Below are 15,726 nucleotides of genomic sequence, written 5' to 3'. Positions count from 1 at the left end.
GATCATGTGTTGGATAGTTGACCTCGTGTTTTCTCAATTGACGTGATGCATAAGCAATGACTCTCCTTTCTTGCATAAGAACACAGCCCAATCCAGTCTTTGATGCGTCGCAAAACACATCAAATGGTTTCTCAATATCTAGTTGTGCTAGAACCGGAGCAGTGGTCAACAGTTTCCGCAAAGTGTGGAAAGCCACGTCACACTCCTCTGTCCACACAAACTTGTGATCCTTCTGTAGGAGGCTTGTCATCGGTTTGGCGATCTTCGAGAAATCTGGTATAAAGCGACGGTAATAACCCGCTAGTCCTAAGAAACTTCTAATCTCAGGAACTGTGGTCGGTGCTTTCCAATTCATAACTTCTTGCACCTTACTTGGATCGACTGAAACTCCATTTTCTGACAGAATATGACCAAGGAAAGGAACTTCCTTCAACCAGAATTCGCATTTGCTAAACTTAGCATATAATTGATGATCCCTAAGTCTGGTCAAGACAGTTCTCAGATGCTCTTCATGATCTTTTTCGTTCTCGGAGTACACCAGAATGTCATCGATGAACACTACTACAAACTTATCTAATTCTGGCATGAAAACTGTATTCATCAAGAACATAAAATATGCAGGAGCATTTGTCAAGCCAAAAGACATGACAAGATACTCATACAACCCGTATCTGGTGGAAAATGCAGTTTTCGATATATCCTGTGGCCTAATCTTAATCTGATGATAACCGGATCTAAAATCTATTTTTGAGAACACCTTGGCCTTGGATAATTGGTCAAACAGAACATCAATATGTGGCAAGGGATATTTATTCTTGATGGTCACAGCATTGAGTGGCCTATAATCTACGCACATTCTCAACGTGCCCTCTTTCTTCTTTTTCACAAATAAGGCTGGACATCCCCATTCAGACTTGCTTGGCCGAATAAACCCCTTTTTCGACAATTCTTCTAATTGCTTCTTTAGCTCAGCTAACTCATCTGGAGGCATCCGATAGGGTCTCCTTGAAATCGGAGCTGTTCCGGGGACTAGCTCAATTCCAAACTCAATCTCCCTATCTGGCGGAAGACTAGGTAGCTCATCCGGGAATACGTCCGGGAATTCACACACTACCGGAATCTGATGAATAGGAATGACTGCTGTAGCGCATGTAACACTTATAAGGTCTGTTCTTCGAGGCAATGATACTTGGAAAGTACCCTCACCCAGGGGATCCTTAAGGGTAAGTACTCGACTTCCCGTATCTATGACTGCTCCCCAATCCTTCATCCAATTCATCCCTATAATGACATCCAAGACTAATCCAGGCATAACTATTAAGTTCACTCGGAACTTCCAGCTACCTAATTCAAGGGTTGCCCCTCGAACCATCCGGTTGGTCAAAACATCAGCCCCTGCTGAACTTATACGGTAACCATAACCCAATTCTGTGCATAGTTGTTCATGTTTCTATGCAAATGCTTGACTCATAAAAGAATGCGATGATCCAGAATCAAATAGAACAACTGCAGGGTTTTCATTGACAGTAAACTTACCAGCAGTGACGGGCTCTCCCTCTGGAATTTCATCCACTGTTGTACTGTGCACTCTAGCATTATAAGTCTGCTACTTCTTCTTGGGCGGGTACGGACAAAACTTCGAGAAATGACCGGGTTGATCACAGTTATAGCAGGGTCCTCTTACTGTCCCGGCAGATCCCACAGCTCCCTTGGAACTGCCTTGTACCGCAGTTGCGGCTGCTTTGTTGGGCTATACTGCCATCTTGTACGGCTTCTGAGGTCCACGGAAATTCTGGCTTCTTGGCTGAGGTGGCCTGAATCTGGCGCCAGGTGCCGATGGGCGATATGGAGGACGACCTCCCATAGGTGCTCTAGCTTGAGACGGCCCACCTTCAAAGGCTCTCTTGCGTGTCTTGGCTGCGGTGCTGGCGTTGTTATTCTTCTCCTGCTTCAGACAGTCGCTGATGAAGTCATTGAATCTGACGCGGTTGTTGGTACCAACATGCTTCATCATTTTTGGATTGAGACCCCTCTTAAAACTGGCTATCCTTTTGGCATCTGTGTCTACCATGTCGGGAGCATAGCGACACAAGTTGTTGAAGGCATGCAGGTATTGCGTCACGATTTTGGTACCCTGGTTCAATGCCAGAAACTCTCCCAACTTCATTTCAGTCAGCCCGGGTGGAATATAGACTCCACGGAAGGCCACAACAAACTCTCTCCAAGAAATCTGAGCATTTGGAGGGAAGGTGGTGCGATGGTGCTTCCACCACATTCCCGCCGGTCCTTGCAATTGAAGTGCGGCATATTCCGTTTTCAGAACCTCAGTCATCCTCAACACATAGAATTTATCTTCCATCGTGTTGATCCATTCCTCAGCATCGAGTGGCTCTGTTGCTTCCTTGAATACGGGTGGCCTGGTGTCCATGAAATCTTTGAAGCTGCTGTATTGGTTCACTCCCATGCCACCGCCTTGATTGTTACCACGTTGCACGTTGTTGGCGATGGTCCGAAGGAAATCTTCCATGTTCTTCTGAGATTGTTCCGCGTTGCGCTGACTCCCGAGCAGCTGTGCGAGAAACATCTCGGGGGTGAACGGGGGAGGAGGTGGCAAATGCGGTTCATGGGGAGGCTCATTGTTGTTGCCATGGTTTCCACCACCACCACCCGTCCCCGTACCGTTAGCACCGGGCTCAGCGGCCTCTTACGTGGTTCGGCGAGTGTTTGTCATCTGCATATTTCAGCAACAAGTAATGATTGAGTGAAGCTGTAATAATTGCGAGTGAAGGAAAAATTATGCCGTACTGAATTTACTGGAGAGAATAAATTCATACAATAAAACAGAGGCACAACAATCGCATTCCAATTAAAACAACAGCACTTAATCGAATTACTTAAACGGCAAACATCGCATCCATACAATCACATTGCCAGCATACATACACTGGACTTTTTATGCGTTCAGATATCGCATTCGAGAATCAAGTTCCAACCACATACCAAGTCTCATACGTTCGAAACAACATACGATAGGTTACATGCCAACAAAAGAAAGGTCCTCGCGACAGGACCTAGATACTAGCGCAAAGCAATTAGCCTACTCCTCGGGGCCATCGTCGGGATCGGAGACGTCACCATCGCCTCCAGGTGAAACTACAGGCTCATCCTGGTCGTCGTCGTCGATGTCCATGCCAGCGGCGTTCGGTGGAGCATATGGGCCAACCCCATTGTAGAGCGCGTGAAACTCCTCGTGCAGGTTGCCGTTGTATTCCTCTAGCTCATCGACTCTCTGCAACAGAAGGTTTCTTGCGTTCCAGGCTTCATTCCTTTCCTGAACCAACTGTCCAATCATGCGGTCTGCATTGGTGTTGGCTTGAGTCAACGTATGCACTCGCTGCATAGCTCTATCACCTCTCTCAACCGCCTGATCTTGCTGTAAGTTCATATCAGCCAACTGCTCCTGCAAGCTAGCTATAGCTCGTGCCTGTCTCTTCTTCTGCTTCTTCCCTTTGAGCTTATCCTCACTACGCAAGCCAGTCAAAGTCCAGTAGGTACTCTCAAGACCCTCATACGCTCTGATGGCGGCGAACATAGCACTCATCGCCTGGTTGTCGCTAGCCTGTCCTTTAGCTGGACCTCCGACCAATGCACTTCCTTGAGGCTGAACCCAAATGGCATCGCGAGGATCATCCCTAGGAAAAGTACCAGCTAGAGCTGCAGCAAGCTCACTAGGAAATCTGCTCATAATGTCCCTGATGACATGGAAGGCTGCTCCCTCTGCACCCTCAGCTGGAGTGCGACCCTCAAACTCCAAATGCCAACCATCCCAATCTAGAGCATCACTGAGAGCAGGAACCCTGATCTCCACCACTGCAAGTCCATCATCTGCTAACTGGCTCTCATTCCAAGAGTACACCGGCTCTTGACCCTCTGGGTACCCCACATCATGGAGCACTCTCCAAAGCAAAGTTGGCATGCCAAACTCGCTCAAGAAGGTGTCCGTGGTGCGGTGCTCCCTCAGGGCCAACGGACGTCGAGGTGCTCTTCCTCCGGTGGACTTACGGGCGGTCTGCTTCGTGCGGGCCATCTATAGCAAAAGTTCTCTTATTACTTCGGGGAAACATATTTTAGGTGATACACTTTTATCAAAATGAGATAATCAATTTATAAGGGGAGGTATGCATGAGATGAATGAGATGCACAAGTAACATGATGTATGTACGTGTCGTACGTCCTCCCAAACTTAGGAAATAAATAATTTCTAACGACTAATTCGGTGGCATACAACGATCTCTCAATACGTAGCTAATACGTTCTACACGATAGCGTTGTTATGTACCTGCAGAAGATTTATTTCAGCCCAATTCCCAATGAATGCATAAAAGCAGTAAAGTTTTATCTACACGCTCTACACGAATCCCTAGATACGTGTACAACGGTAGTAACTACCCGAACCATCGTCCTATTGACGGCATCGCCTCAATAGACGAAAGACCCATACATGAGATACCGTTGTAAAACATGCGTAGAACATGTAATTACTCCGGCATCATATAAGTATTTACCCTAGATCGGCGGTGTATCCGATCATGCTCTCACAACTCACACTTACCGAGGCGTAGAGGCAAATGATCCATTCATTACCACTCAAACAAGTGGCACTCATACAATAGCACGCCGTATGAGCGACGAAAGAGAAATATGATGCAAGAACCCCAAGTCAGTACTTAATTAAGCCACCTAAAGTCCTTAACTGGGCATAAAGGATATGATCACTGGCACACTTTATAGTTTTAAAATCATGTTTTCCAATTGCCTTTTTGTTTTAAATACACTTATGAACAGTAACACGCTAAACCATGCTCTGATACCAGCTGTAACAGAACCGACCAATTATACGAAATTAAGTAAGAAAATCATCCACCAGAGCAGACGATTGAGCAAACTTAAGCCCGTATAACCCGGTAGTCCGTGAAATCACGAAGGATTTCAAACCAACTCGTGTCCCAGCCATGATCGTAATAAGTTTAGCGGTCACCATCACATATTACATAAAAGTTTGCATCACGGATACATCAGAGTTTCAACATAGTTATTACAAAACCAGTTCAAATAAAAGTAGCGGAAGTCATTTGTTCAAACCACACACACACTCACGCGGAGTTTAAATATAGTGCCAGCGAATGATCATCTCCAACAAAAGCATCAGATGAGACGTAAGGAATGACCATGCCCATGGTCCTAAGCATCACCCATCGTAGGATAAAGGCAGTTGATACAGTAGCCGTAATACATCTGCCCATCTGCAACAAGTGGGAATAAAACCCTGAGTACGAGAAGGTACTCAGCCAGACTTACCCGACATAACCGAAAATAAATGACACCAAGGATTATGAAGGGCTTTATAGTAGGGTAGCTGACTCATTTGCAAAAAAAGAAGCATTTTAGCATTTCAAGAACCTTTCTAAAAGTATTATTGCCAAGTTAATTATTATTAACCTGTCAACTAGGTTTGCACCTATTCTAGAGTAAACATGTGATTAAGCAGATAATGATAACCAATGATCATTAAACAACTTCCATACTGTCATATTCACTATAACTGTCCAAGTGTTCCATCACATTTACTACGATGAAGTAACTCAAGTCAAGTGCTCACTATCCAGGAGCGATGGCGATTCGAATCGATTCCTAACCAGCTGGTGATTTATTCCTTACACAAACCTCACTCACCCGCTAAAGTGAGATATTGATCACCGAGTCAACTTTCCAGGAAATCTCGAGTTTGCCAGGAACCACATGTACCCGAGGGCCGACCGACTGCACTTTGGCCTTATCATCCCGCCCCCGTGTCCTACCACACCTGCTCCGGCATAGTGCGTTGCGGGCAATCTGCTCGGTCCGAAAAATCTCCCAGCTTCGCGGTCGGAAGGTACTTTATCCGGCCAGCTAAATGTAAGGCATGCGTTCAACATGACTCGAGGCCCAACAACGGTCGGTCCTTAATCGACACAGACGGAAACACTACAGTCCAAAACTCTGCAAGTCTTCGTTCGGTCTCAACTTCATTTAACACTTAGTTATACCATGACTTCATAGTCATCCAAGCAGATCCAGGTAACCACCTATAGCTCGCAGGTGATAGGAAATCACCTGACTTCTACCGGTCTAAGCCAGCTAAGCATTGACTCGACTGCGGATACCAGGGTAACAAGGATATAGTATAACAAAGGTAAGCAAGGTATAATGCAGCAACGGTTGCAAACAACTCCTGAACGTAATGCATTACTTTAAAGTAAAGTATTTAATTAAATTATTGCAAACCGGGAGAAAAATGCTCCGGGGCTTGCCTCTCTCGAAGGAGCTCGGACGGTGATCGGGGCACTCCGGAAGTTCCTCAACGTCCTTCTCGTCGGCTTCTGGCACTTCCTGCTGCTGCACCTCGAGCTGCTCCCCTGGCTCCTCAGGTATGACGACTGGGTTCTCGGTTTGCGATCCTGTATGATGCAATGCGCGTAAGTGATTATGCAAACGGTGCATCGAAGGAGATGAATGCAATGGATATGTTGAAATGCAAGGTAGCCAACATCATCCAAGAAACTATACTACAAGCACATGTCATCTACTGCATTCTCTTCTACTACTAATATGTTAAGTTAACCTATCTCATGAAATGCTTCAAAGATACACCAAAGCTTTACTAATTTCTTAATCACACTTAAAGCGACACTTGCTTAAACTCTAATTAATAATAGGTTTGAATAGCAACATATATTTCTGATGCTCTTAAAAATCTGAGAAAATCACAGTAGCATAATACTATCCTAAACAGACTACCATAAAAATTTCATAGCATTTGGATAAGTAAACTATCCTACACAAAAATGACAAGCTATAGCATCAAAATGAGCATGAAATTACTTTGTACTATGAAAAGTGTCAAACAATAGAATTAGTATTTTTCCTAGGTTCTTAATAGCATATAATGACTGTACGAAAATTACCACATGCATGTTTTATACAAAGTTTGCTCTCTAGCAAAAATAACAAAAATCAGCCATTAAAGGCACTTGAACTACACCTCCAAAGTTTTCCACAGCACATGCATGAAACATATTTTTCCTAGGAAGTACATGACCTAAGAAGAGTAACAAACTTGAAATCATATTTTTCTGCAGACTATAGATTTTTCTACATATTTTTCAAGTTATCAGCAATATCCATGATTAAATAAAATCCTACAGAAAAGTATCCCAAACATGACATGCAATAATTTTCCCAAGTAGATCTGGTGATAAGGAACCTAGCAAATTTTGTTTCAACAAATTTGGAGCAAGTTTGACCATCCAAAAATTTTTCAAACCATTTCAGATTTCAAATAATAAAGAATAATGAAAATCAATTCACTTAAGCGTTACTGGGCCGGCCCGTGGGGAACAGCTGGCCCACGGCCACAACCGGCCTGCGCGGCCCGAGCGCGAGGGAAGGAAGACGGCCCAACAGGGCGTCAACCCCCGGCCTGGCTCGGCCTGGCCAGCCGAGGCAGAGCGCCTTGCCGGGGCGCGCGCTGGCGCGACGGCGAGGCTCGGCCAGCGGCCGGCGGCCGTCTCCGGCCATGGCAGCGCAAGCAAGCGAGCGCAATAGGTGTGCGAGGCCATGGCGAAAGCGAGCAGGCAGCTAAGCACGGCTGAGAAGGGGAGGAAGAGGGCGCTCCACGGCGGCCGAGCATGGCGGCGCCATGGACGTCGGTGGCGAGGCGCGGGGAAGCTCACCCAGGGCTCGGAAGGCGGCGCAAGCGCGAGCGTGAGCCGAAGGGAGGCGAGGCGCGGCTGTGGGCGCGAGCAATCGGAAAATGACGCGGCGGTGCGAGAGCTTGGCGCCGGCAGAGCGGCGGGCGCGGCGAGGGCGGAGCTCGAGCTCTCGGCTCTGGAGGGGAGAAGAGGAAGCGTGGGCGCGAGTGAGCGAGTGCGCGGGCATCAGCAGGTGAAGGCGGGCGCGTGGGCGCGATGTCAGGCCGCGGCTGCCGCGCGGCGGTTGACGCCGGCATGCGGTCGCCACGCGGCGGACGCTTTCTGCCGCGGTCGTGGCGTGGCGCGGCGAGCAGCAGGGGGACGGCGCGGCGCGCGGGGCTGGGCTGGGCCGAGGCGCGATGGGCTGGCGCGCGGCTGCGGGCGGCTTGCTGGCGCGCTGGGCCGGCTTCGGCAGGCGGGCCAGAAGCGGGGCGCAAGGCCCACGAAGGTAAAAACAAGATTTTTCAAATTAATTTGAATTCCTTTTCCATTCAAACGAATTTTTGGACTAAATCAAAGCAGTTTCAAACTTTGAGCCAAAAATAAAAGTTGCTCAAAATTTTATCCTCTACAACTTTGATTTTAAGACCAACGTCCAATTCATTATAGATTTTGAATTATACAATTAAAGTCAATTTTGACTTGAACCCTAATTTTTGAAGAATTATTTTTAAAGCAAAATTTGGCAATAATTCAAATGCAAACCTTGCTCCAAAAATTGTGATAAACAATTCTAGATGATTTATAATTATAACCAAACAAGCTCTACTACCCTAGCAAGCAAAATCAGGGCAAAACAATTCTTAAACCGGTGTATGCAACATTCAGGTTTCACGCACGTTTCAATTGTTTCAAAACAATGTTTCAATTGATATGCACATGATTAAGCATGTAGGATTTGGATGCTTGATGATGCATGATATGCGTGATTTGCAGTGCTTAAATGTAGGCATAACACCGGGGTGTTACAGCAGCTCCGCCGACAGATTCGCCCGCTCGCTTCTCTGCCTACCACCGGAGCTCCTCCTCGCCTGGAGCTCCTCCCCCTCTCATCCGCCCGCAGCCACAGCTCTACCGACGGATCCGCCCGCCCGTAGCTCCGCCGGCCGCCGGAGCTCCTCTCTCTCGCCGGGAGCTCCTCCCCCTCTCGGATCCCGCACCGTAGCTTCTCCCCCACGAAGAAGGACCTGGATGTAAATAGAAACTTTTATTTGGGTCAAGTGGTAAGGTTATAGACTCACAGGAATAGTAGTAAACAGTGCTACATAGTTTTAGAAAAGTCAGGGTTTCTAGTGCAAAATATCCATCCCAAAATAATCGAGCCAGCCAAACGCTCAGCTTAGATTGACTTATCAGATAATCCTGCTCAGCTTATAAGCAAGACTCAGATGAACTGAACCAAACAGGACCTAACCGCCTCCACCATGGCCATGGCCACTCCCCAGATCCCTGCGAGTACGCCACTGACGTGTGGGCCCAGGTTGCATATCAACGCAATTAATAGCCCGCCCATCGTTCAAAAAATAAGCAGAGGGGAAGGGGACTAGGCGAGGGCCAATCTCAAGGCGAGACCGAGAACAGCCGGCCGGCGTCACCTCGTCAGTGGAGAAAGAGCAGGCGACTAGGCGAGGGCCATGGCGTGCGGCGAAACGTCGCGGTCGGAGGCGTACCTCGCGGGGCCGGCGGTGCGGGAGGCGCGGGAGCTGGTGGCGGAGCTGTGCCGGCACTTCTACGCGCCGGGGTGGCTCACCGGCACCGGCGGGAGCATCACCGTCAAGGTCCACGACCCTGACGTGCCGCTCGCCGACCGCCTCATCGTCATGTCGCCCTCCGGTAATTAATCAGTGTTTCATTCCAATTTCCGGACCGCCCGACCGCAGCCTGGCCGGCCATATGTTTCCAATTCAAAATTAGAGTCTGCAGCGAAATCCGCGTGAAAAAAGTCAGAAACTATTTTACGATGTTGTTTCACGGGAAAAGCTTGCAATAGCGAGTCAGAGATTATATGCTTGTTATGAGACTAACCCAAGTTTTAGTGACCAAGTGAGCTCACAAAATAAAGCTTGTGCTTTTCAGTTTCAGGTGTATATGTACTGTAAAAAAAAAACATATCTTTGCAATGTCTAGTTTTGGATAATACAGTACATTGAACGGACACGAGGGTTGACATGCAGTGTCGAAATTATGAAAGAATATAAGATTTCCAGCACCGCACTGAATATGTCTGATGTTTACATTTTGCCAGGTGTGCAAAAGGAGAGGATGGCGGCAGAGGACATGTATGTGTTTTCTGCAGATGGGGAGGTGCTCTCTGCACCTGCAGCAAAGCCATGGCCGAACAAGCCGCTAAAGTGTACAGATTGTGCACCTCTGTTCATGAAAGTTTGTGATGCTCTTCGGTCTAGTTTTTGTTGATGCATCATATCGTTTTTATTTCACTATCCTATCTAATATCCTTTTCGGAATTTGGTGTTTTGAAGGCATATCAGATGAGAGGAGCTGGGGCAGTATTTCACAGCCATGGAATAGAGACTTGCATCGCCTCAATGCTTGATCCTGGTGCAAAGGAGTTCAGGGTGAATCCCCTTGTCCAACCCCATTTCTCTTCTTAATATAATGATATGCTACTCTTCCGCGTGTCGAGAGAAGAAAAAAAAATCAAGGGCTTGTAGAGCCATTAATTAACATTTATGTGCACATGACCCTCTAGATGGTGTTATATATATAGGGTGTTTGGGACTGTTCCGCTACACATTTTTTTAGCTTCGCTCCACGTTATTTAGCCAAACGGTTTTAGCTCCACGCACTCTATTCGAGAAAAAAGGGTGGAGTTGTGAGAGCACCTAAAGAGGTGCTCCATAAACTCCAGTTTTTTGTGGAGCTGCTCCACGGTGGAGTTTGTGGAGTAGTCCTAGACACCCCCACAGGATCCAATATTTTGAGTTCAAATCCACGTCACACTTCTTTCCTGGTCCATGGAAGACATTAAAACAAGAAAGGGTGAAGCTGAAGCCTGAACACCACAAAATAAAAGGTGACTTGTTTTTTTTTTGTACAAATTCGTTTCAATCACCAGTGATTTCATAGAGATAATGAATGGGCTAGTATGGATTCAACCAGTATTGTGGACTGTTGTATCTACAAAGTCCCTAAATTCTCCATAAAGTGGTCTAATGTTTACTGAAGTCTATGGTAGACACGTTCCTTGGGAAGTCTCGTGGTAGACACAATGATCATATATAACTCATGGAAGATAAATGTGAAAGTAATAACTGTGTTATATGAACTTTATATCTAATATATGTTCCTTGAAAAATAATATCAAATAATAGTTTAATGTGTTGTCTAAAATTTGATGAAATAGGACTACAATACTAGACAAAGGTGCTACATTAATATCATACCTGCTTTGGAGTTCTAAGAAAGATATTGAGAAAGAACTAAAATAGGAGGGAGATTGAGAAGACAGTGATGTGTTGATTGATTTGTCAGCAATATCATACAATCGTTGGAAAATGATGATGTATGATATCCAAACTAGAATTTGTAGAAGATTCTGTTACATGCTGATCACATTTTAATGTTGTATTACCTACTAAAGTCATTTTTGTACAGAAAACCTTTATTATATTACTATGCTGAGTTTAATGCAGATGACCCATATGGAAATGATTAAAGCAATCAAAGGTCATGGCTACCGCGATGAATTGGTTATTCCAATCATCGAGAACACTCCTTATGAGTATGAGCTCACTGACTCCTTAAGTGAGGCGGTATGTTGTCAATATCTTTTTCTAAATCATCTCCATCCCATCCTAGAGATACTATGTGCAAGTTCAAAGACAATCTTGTCATTTTGGAGTTTTCAGTTCTCAAAGGTCATGAGCTAACTGGGATTAGGTATAAGGATTTGAATTACCAAAAACAGGAACTTAGGGATTAAAGGCATATTCATGCTCTTTTAGTGAAGTACTATGACATATAATCTATTGTAGTAATAAATGTTAAAACATGACTGACTAATTGTTCATTGTTGCTAACAACTTCTAATTGCAAGAATCATGACAGTTTACCCATCTTCAGAAACGAATTGCCACCTTATTTGTTTCCTGCAACACTCTTTTACAGATATAGAGTTTATATGTAGGCAATTGACGCAAAACTATTTAACAGATTGCAGCATACCCAAAGGCAACGGCTGTCCTTGTGCGAAACCATGGAATATTTGTGTGGGGTGACTCCTGGATCAGTGCCAAGACACAGGTATGTTTTCTGTCTGAGTTTTCAAATGCTCCAGGTGTTGACTGCCGACTACCATTTCTCCGATGAACACTCACCACAGCTTTCTTTATTTCTTATGAACATCCACTGCTTTAGATTTTTACTTCATGCTATGGTCTCACGTTTCAGGCTGAAAGTTATCATTATCTTTTAGATGCCGCCATCAAGCTCTATCAATTAGGTATTGATTGGACAACTCCTGAACATGGTCCAATAGCAAAGAGACCACACAAAACTTTGAGCCCTGGAATTTCTAATGGAGGTCATGCTGCTGAATCACCCGTGGTTAGTTCAGTTCATTGTTTCTAAAAAATTTGAGAACACCGTGTGTCATACTTGTGTTTGTTGCTTATGTAATCTTCTGAAAGTTGTATTGTTCATACTGTTTCCTTAACATTTTGCGGAAGTTCTTTTTTTTTTCATGTCTCTTCTCTTCAACTCGACCCTTCTTTTTTTGCTGTAGCAGTGTGTTGTACTTGACATTGAGGGCACAACCACTCCAATATCATTCGTGACTGATGTTATGTTCCCTTATGCCCGTGATAATGTACGAAAACATCTAACTTCTACATTTGATTCTGAAGAAACCAAAGAAGACATCAAACTATTGCGCCTCCAGGTAAGTAGTGATTAACAAAGAACACTATAGGTTTGTGCTGTATAAGTGCCAGCAGAAACAATTTTTATTTGAAACTGATAGTTTGCACAAATTATTTTGTTTTATTCATATTCTAACCAACAGTTACCAACTATTCAGATTGAAGATGATTTAAGAAACAGAATTCTTGGGGCTGTGCCAGTTCCACCTGATGAGGCTGGCAAAGAAGAGGTTATCGATTTGTTGGTCTCTAATGTTGAATCGATGATTAAAGCAGACCGAAAGATTACATCACTGAAACAACTTCAGGTACCTAGTTTACAGTTCACATTCTTTGCTTATTTTCCAATTTTGTTATATTTCAACAGCTCTAATTCTTTATATTAAGGGTCATATATGGAGGACTGGATTTGAAAAGAAGGAAATACAAGGAGTCGTCTTTGAGGATGTTCCCGAGGCACTAAAGAACTGGCATTCTAGTAACATAAAGGTATCATTTTGCTCACACACACATGTGAATTGCATAAGTCCTATTCAGGCATTGCTATTTTTTTTGTAGCGACTTTGTTAATGAGAACCTTGAGATTGTAACATTATACATTGCCAAACTGTTTAGTCACTCAGTTGAAAACAAATGCGCACTTCTGCAGTAAAGATCCAGAACTGCGACATTACAATTCACATTCCCAAATTTGTAGAGTATGTAATCGCATTTTCTTGGATTAGGGCAGGGGCAAGGGTCTAGCACAGCTAGCACATTTTCGCATGGAGCTAAATCATATATACTGTCAATAGGTTTACATATACTCAAGTGGCAGTAGAGAGGCACAAAGGCTTCTATTTGGCAACACAATGTATGGTGACCTACGAAAGTTCCTTTGTGGATATTTTGACACCACTATCGGGTAAGCTCTGATTTTTGTTCCTTCCATTTGCCTATGAGTCAACATAAAAGAAAAAAATGATTTCATTCTCTTTCATAAACAGAAATAAAACAGATTCAGGTAGTTATTTAGCAATGCGTTCGTTGTTCCATTCTTCTTTACAATCAAAATGTTGACACAAAATTTTTGATTTATAAACTTGTACGTACAGGAACAAAAGAGAAACTAGGAGCTATTTTGAGATCTCTCAATCACTTGGGGTCGATAATCCATCTCAAATCTTATTCATAACTGATGTCTTCCAAGAAGCCATTGCTGCAAAAGACGCTGGTAATTAGTACTTCACTCTATAATATTGAACTTGTGCAGATCAAATCGTGTATATGTGCTTCCCACGTCCTTTGGGCCATTTCAGATCTATTCTGTTTTTGCACAATATATATTAAGTTTTTAACTTTGTGCCGTGCTAATCATGTAATCATGTTATGGTATCTTCTAGTTTTTGGGTCTTATGGAGTTATGGTCCTGTGAAATATGCAAAATGCTGAAGCAATCATCAATTCATATGTTTGATATAAACTTGCATTTTTCATGTGGTTTTGAAATATGGTCTTGTATCATTACTATCAAATTAACACCGAATTTCAGGTTTTGAGGTGGTAATATCTATCCGTCAGGGAAATGCTCCGGTTCCTGAGAATCATGGATTCCGCACTATCAAATCGTTCAGCGAGATCTGAGGAATATGGGGTTCTCGAATGCTTCCTGGCCTCTTGGCTAACAATGCACCGGATCAAATTCATGATTCAACATGGCAGCACGGCACGAGACATAATAAACTGAAAACTCACAAATGTGCATCTATTATTCATCACTCTGCGAGCCAATAATAATATTTGTTATAGTGAGAGGGCTTTCATTTTGTTATTTTTGCCCTACTGCATTACAATGAAGAGAATCTGAGTCATATTACCATCGATTACTTTTACACTGCTCTGCTAGACTGCTAACTTAAACTCTGTTTTCCTATCATTAATTTATTTATAAATTAAAACGTAGTAGGTAGTCCTGGGTTATTTCGTGGAGCTGTAGCATTAAATTTTTAAATCCTATTGGAATTTGTTATTTAGATTGTGCTATGCTTCTTTAAACTACTTTACTGTGGATATTTTAAAATGCACATGTGGTAAATACCAAAATTTTATGATTGATCGATAATGATTGCACTGAAGCATGCAAGTGTTATTGACTGTTGCAACTTGCAAGTTAGCAACGCTTATTTGTGAATGATTCCAACTCTATTATGTATGAGTTTCTTACACTTTGAGTTCAGTTTAGCAGTATAAGGTAGAGTTGGAGTCAGAGTCTTGTAACCTAGTCTCGTCATAAATATGAGGGGAGGGTTGTTGTCATAGTCCCAATGACGTAGCGACAGGCATGGGAGGGGTGTTGAAAGGTCCTAAATAGTTGGAGGGGTGGTGAATAGCCTAATAAAATTTCTACAAATTACTAGAACAAAAGCTTAGAAAACAACAAGGCTATAATTGCGAACTTGCACTAGCTCTAGTGATTGTGTTGCAAGCCACCAATCCAATGCTATTGGCTATGATCTCTAAGTGTCATACAATGGCTAGATCACTACTTTACAACTAGTGAGCAAGCTAACAAGATAATTACAACTAATTAAGCTACACTACTCAACTAGCAAGACTACCACAAGCTCTACACAAGATAACTATGAATGTAACACAAGGTAGAAACAAGGTGATTATACCGTCGTGGCAAGAGACAATAGATGATCAAATAATCAAGAATGCCAAGAGATGACACCAAGATTTTTACCAAGGTTCACTTGCTTGTCGGCAAGCTACGTCCTTGTTGTAGCGATTCACTCACTTGGAGGTTCACGCGCTTATAGGCATCACACGCCTAACCCGCAACTGAGTGCCGCACAACCAACACAAGATGAGGATCCACAAGCTACGAGCAATCCACTAGAGTACCTTTTGGCTTTCCGCTGGGAAAAGTTTAAGAACCCCTCACAAATCCAATCGGGATGGCCCCGAACAATCACCAACTCATGTCAATCACCAAGAGCTGCTCCAAGCCGTCTAGATGGTGGCAACCACCAAGAGTAACAAACAATCTTGCAGCTCACATGATCACTAGTGCC

General features: G+C 43.9%; 1 protein-coding gene across 3 annotated transcripts; it reads left to right on the top strand.

Moving 5' to 3' along the window:
* Positions 1-9,332: 9,332 nt before the first annotated feature.
* LOC136486801 (probable bifunctional methylthioribulose-1-phosphate dehydratase/enolase-phosphatase E1) lies at positions 9,333-14,564 on the top strand. Of its 3 annotated transcripts, none has more exons than XM_066483823.1 (12): positions 9,333-9,623; positions 10,036-10,172; positions 10,271-10,366; positions 11,444-11,563; positions 11,964-12,053; positions 12,201-12,356; positions 12,538-12,690; positions 12,829-12,978; positions 13,058-13,159; positions 13,465-13,574; positions 13,765-13,883; positions 14,202-14,564. In XM_066483823.1, the coding sequence occupies exons 1-12, from the start codon at positions 9,425-9,427 to the stop codon at positions 14,291-14,293; spliced, it is 1,524 nt and encodes a 507-aa protein (XP_066339920.1). In that variant the 5' UTR covers positions 9,333-9,424; the 3' UTR covers positions 14,294-14,564. The 3 variants fall into 3 exon arrangements, with proteins under 3 accessions (XP_066339920.1, XP_066339919.1, XP_066339921.1); XM_066483822.1 differs by having other exon boundaries at positions 12,535-12,690; XM_066483824.1 differs by lacking the exons at positions 13,765-13,883; positions 14,202-14,564 and having other exon boundaries at positions 12,535-12,690; positions 13,396-13,506.
* Positions 14,565-15,726: the final 1,162 nt, after the last annotated feature.

The sequence above is a fragment of the Miscanthus floridulus genome, chromosome 10 (genome assembly GCF_019320115.1).
Source record: "Miscanthus floridulus cultivar M001 chromosome 10, ASM1932011v1, whole genome shotgun sequence".
NCBI classification, from domain to species: Eukaryota; Viridiplantae; Streptophyta; class Magnoliopsida; order Poales; family Poaceae; genus Miscanthus; species Miscanthus floridulus.
The sequence above is the reverse complement of the archived record's forward strand: the minus strand, read 5'-3'. Positions and strand labels throughout refer to the sequence as shown.